This window comes from Poecilia reticulata, linkage group LG5 (genome assembly GCF_000633615.1).
Source record: "Poecilia reticulata strain Guanapo linkage group LG5, Guppy_female_1.0+MT, whole genome shotgun sequence".
Lineage (NCBI taxonomy): Eukaryota > Metazoa > Chordata > Actinopteri > Cyprinodontiformes > Poeciliidae > Poecilia > Poecilia reticulata.
In genome coordinates this window covers 287,741-292,246 of record NC_024335.1, presented here as the reverse complement: position 1 = coordinate 292,246, position 4,506 = coordinate 287,741, and the positions used below count along the sequence as shown (strand labels likewise).

General features: G+C 47.3%; 1 protein-coding gene across 3 annotated transcripts in view; it reads left to right on the top strand.

The window, feature by feature from the left end:
* The window catches only part of LOC103464239 (RNA-binding protein 39), a 7,920-nt gene extending 3,895 nt beyond the window's left edge, over window positions 1-4,025 (top strand). The window contains exons 7-15 of one of the 3 annotated variants that reach the window (XM_008408215.2): window positions 466-618; window positions 762-905; window positions 1,425-1,490; window positions 1,600-1,804; window positions 1,877-1,963; window positions 2,040-2,151; window positions 3,116-3,221; window positions 3,361-3,439; window positions 3,519-4,025. In XM_008408215.2, coding sequence (XP_008406437.1) covers window positions 466-618; window positions 762-905; window positions 1,425-1,490; window positions 1,600-1,804; window positions 1,877-1,963; window positions 2,040-2,151; window positions 3,116-3,221; window positions 3,361-3,439; window positions 3,519-3,622 — 1,056 coding nt within the window. In that variant the 3' untranslated portion in view covers window positions 3,623-4,025. Of the gene's footprint in view, window positions 1-465; window positions 619-761; window positions 906-1,424; window positions 1,491-1,599; window positions 1,805-1,876; window positions 1,964-2,039; window positions 2,152-3,096; window positions 3,222-3,360; window positions 3,440-3,518 lie in introns of those variants that run through there. The other 2 variants (XM_008408216.2, XM_008408217.2) reach the window with 2 other exon arrangements.
* Window positions 4,026-4,506: the final 481 nt, after the last annotated feature.

The following is a 4,506-nucleotide window of genomic DNA, read 5'->3' as shown; positions in this document are numbered from 1 at the left end:
ACACAGCAGCAGTGTCCGGTTTGTCCACTGTGCCTCATAACTGCTGAAAAAACAAACTGTGACAAACAGATGAAGCAGGAAACAACGATGTGTTTCACATATTTAAAACAAAAACCAATCAGCTATTATCAATGTCCACTATCCCTGTCAATATCACATTTTCCTGACGGATAAATTGGTCCAGAAGTTGTTCATTCTCAGAGGTCAATAAACTTTAAATTCTAATGAACATTTAACATTTTAGTTTGATTTCATTTATCATTTGATATGAAATGTTAAAATTGACAAAAAAAACTCCAGCTTCCATCCGAGCTTTAGATTCAGAACCACAACTTTTGTTTCTCTGGTGACCTTTGACCTCTCTGTGTTAGCCGGGTTCACATGAGAGACGCCGTCAGTTCGGCGACACGCGGTGCCTGGCTTGATGGTTACCATGGTAACGCCTGCCTACCTCCCACCCCTCAGGTTCGGGATGTGAGGATGATCTCTGACAGGAACTCACGGAGGTCAAAGGGCATCGCCTACATTGAGTTTGTGGAGGCCAGCTCGGTTCCTCTGGCCATCGGCCTGACGGGTCAGAGGCTGCTGGGGGTTCCCATCATCGTCCAGGCCTCACAGGTACCCACACACACCTGGACACACCTGGATACATGGTGACGCAGCTCAGGGTGCTGGGCAGACTGAGCAGATGGGGTGTGTGTGTGTGTGTGTGTGTGTGTGTGTGTGTGTGTGTGTGTGTGTGTGTGTGCGCGCGCGCGCAGGCGGAGAAGAACCGAGCTGCTGCCGCTGCTGCAGCCAACAGCCTCCAGAAGGGATCGTTTGGCCCGATGCGGCTCTACGTCGGCTCGCTGCACTTCAACATCACTGAGGAGATGCTGAGAGGGATCTTTGAGCCTTTTGGACGGGTGGGACACACACACACACACTCACACACACACACACACACACTAACCCTCCATCTAGGTGTGAACTATCACTGCAAATAACGATTATTGTAATCAAGTAATCAACTCTGCTACAACACAAAATCTTACCAAGAATTTTTGGTCGTTTCTGACGCAAAACTAACCAACAAATAATTTATCAGTAAAATGTATTAGCCAATAATTCTTTAATATTGATACAAAGTTCTAGTTACTGTGGCAGATAACTTTTCATCAATATTAACAAGTTATTGACTTAAAATAAACTCCTATATCTTACTGAAAACTTAGTTTTATTTTTATAAAACTGAAACTCCATTAGTTTTGGAGTTTACAAGCAAGAAGGTTATTTTATCTTGAATGCAAACTGTTTATATTTGTGTCCAGTTTTGCTTTCTTAAACCTTTTGTAGGGTTTGTATACTCCAGTTAGTGATTAATCAATCACTAAGTTAGTTGGTTATTTCATTACCTGATTGGTCGGCCTGTTTGTGTCGCTCAGATTGAAAACATCCAGCTGATGATGGACAGCGAGACGGGCCGATCTAAAGGCTTCGGCTTCATCACGGTGAGTTCCTCCTCATCATCAGTAGAGCAGAACCTGGTGACATCTTTAGCCCGTTAGCATTAGCCTGTTAGCATTAGCCACCCGTGGTGCAGCGGTTCTGTGCCGTCAGTTTGCAGACGCGGAGTGCGCTAAGAAGGCGCTGGAGCAGCTGAACGGCTTCGAGCTGGCGGGCCGACCCATGAAGGTGGGTCATGTGACCGAGCGGACTGACGCCGCCGCCGCTTCCTCCTTCCTGGACAACGACGAGCTGGACCGGTCCGGCGTGGACCTGGGAACCACGGGGCGGCTGCAGCTGATGGCCCGCCTGGCTGAAGGTGAGGTCACGTCCTCTCTCACACCTGGTGTGACTCCGCCCCCACCTTAAAGGCTCACCTTTGTGTGGACAGGTACCGGCCTGCAGATCCCTCCTGCTGCTCAGCAGGCGCTGCAGATGAGCGGCGCCATCGCCATCGGCGCGCTGGCGGCCGTGTCGGGTAAATGCATCACCAGTCGGCTGATCGGCATCTGTTCCTCCATCTCCTCTCAGTTTCTCACCTGTCTGTGTTCCAGCTGCCATGAATCCACCTCTGACCATGAACATGAGCACTCCAGCGCTGAACCTGCCGTCTCAGCCACTCGCCACTCACTGCTTCCAGCTGTCCAACATGTTCAACCCAAACAGGTGAGCGCACACCTGGTGATCAGACTGGAGATCGCTGCTGCTGTTAGCTGATCGCAAAACTTTTCATGTTCCGCTTACGTCGAAAAACACAACTCTGAAATGTTTCCGTTAAATAAGAAACTAAATTAAGATCACATGTGAGAAAGTGAGTTAACCCAATAAAGCAATAGAAAACACGCCTTCATCCTCCTACCACTTCCTGTTTTCTTCTTCGTTTCCACCTGCAGTAACAGCCGGTTATGATCTGGAGCCTCATGTGAAGCAAAAACAGAATTTTCATTGAAATCCACAATTTTTTTTATAAACTTTGACGAAGTAAGACGAATACAGACAGTTGTTAATATTCAAGCTGTCACAGGATTTATCTTCCATTTTAATATTACATAACGCAGATGAATCAGACTGAACACCAGCCTTCACTGAGAAGGTCTCACATGTTTGATGGGTTAAGTTTCATTATAAGTGAAATTTAACTTGGAATGAAAAACTACTCCAATGTATTTAAATTACAGAACAATCAAGATTAATTATAAACAGGAAAATCCAACAGATCCAAACCTTTAGCTCAGAATATGATTCTGCTGACGCTAAGCTAACTGCAGTAGGTTTTTCTTCTGGTCCTCGGATGGAATCTTCTTATTTTTCTGCTTCCTGGAGGTCTGGGCCATAAAGCAGCCCAAACCTCTTAGCTTAGCACTTTAGACACTGACTAAAGGTAGAAAACAAAAAAACTTCATCGCCGAATTCTCCAAGATTCTCAGACGTCCTTCCCTCCACGTGTCCCAATCTGCATGAAGTTATACGTAAAACGTTTTTACCCAAGACCCCAGATCTCCATCCTCACTGATCCCAGCTCAGAGCTGACAGGAAGTGATGAAGTGAGTGAACAGGAAGTGATGAACCCTGTGCTCCAGCTGAGTGTGTGTGTGTGTCTGTGTGTGACAGAGTGTGTGTTGTGTTTCAGTGAGAACGTGCCGGGCTGGGAGCTGGACATCCAGCACGACGTCATCGAGGAGTGCAACAAACACGGAGGCGTCGTCCACATCTACGTCGATAAGAATTCAGCCGAGGTACGCATCTGACCTTTGACCTCTCTGATGGTTTGAATTAAAAGAAGCTGCAGGTTATATCAGCTAGTTTTGATCACAATGAAACAACATGTAGTGAGTCATCCTGTCAGGTGGAGGATCTCTGACCTCTGTCTTTCAGGGAAACGTTTATGTGAAGTGCCCGTCCATCCCGTCTGCCATGGCCGCCGTTAACGCTCTGCACGGCAGGTACTTTGGAGGTAAGACCTGCTGTCACATGACCGCTGCGGACCAATCAGAGAGCTGCTCTGACTGACCTAATCTCACCTGTGTTTGCAGGTAAAATGATCACAGCGGCGTACGTCCCCCTGCCCACCTACCACAACCTGTTCCCAGAGTCTGCCACTGCCACGCAGCTGCTGGTTCCACCGGCCAGGCGGTGATCAATAACACCGACTTCTGATTGGATGATAGATCCCGCCTTCTTTTTAAACCCTGAAATCCCATTGGACCAGTTTGACTGCTTGTCTGACCGCCAGCAGAGGGCGCTCTCTGTTTTCTTCTGGAGATAAACAACCAGCTCTCCTCCCATTGGTTGCTTCCAAACACTGGTCACATGATCATGTGATGCAACACCATCGACTTCCTGATTCCTTAGTTTCAGTGGTGAGCTCTCTCTGTGGCCCCGCCCCCGACCTCCAACTATTGGCTCTGTGAGCCCTGGGGGGGGCGAGGCAATGACAAACTGTCAGTTGATTGGTTGGGTTGAACCGGTTTAGTATTTAAATGTTTTTCTAAAACAAATTTGATTTTGTAAAATTATTGATTAAAAATTATTTTCATGTCTCTCTGAAATGTTGCAGTCTGTCTTTCTGGCTCCTGATTGGCTGGAAGCCGAGGAAGAACCTCCCACTGAACTAACTGGGGATTAAACTCAAATTAATTTCAGTTCACAGAAAGTTTTATTTGAACAGTTTGACTCAAAGACGCAACCAGCAGGGGGAGCCGTAAAGGTTTGTCTGACTTCAGGTTCTGCAGCAGACTGGGTGGCCCAGTCCTCCCAGTCCTCCCAGTCACCTGACTGTCCAGGTGATTATCTGATGTTGAACCTGAGCATCAGGTGGACCCTGCAGCTCATGCTGTGACCACTAGAGGGAAGCAGAGCGCTAACCTACAGGCCCCAACCTGTGATCCTGCATATTTCCGGCTGTTTACACACTTGATATCCTGGTAAACTCATAAGATTGGAAACAAAACTTCAACATTGAAGACGACACTGAGCGCGACTTCCTTCTTCACCAAATGGAAACTAAAACGGAGGCGTTAG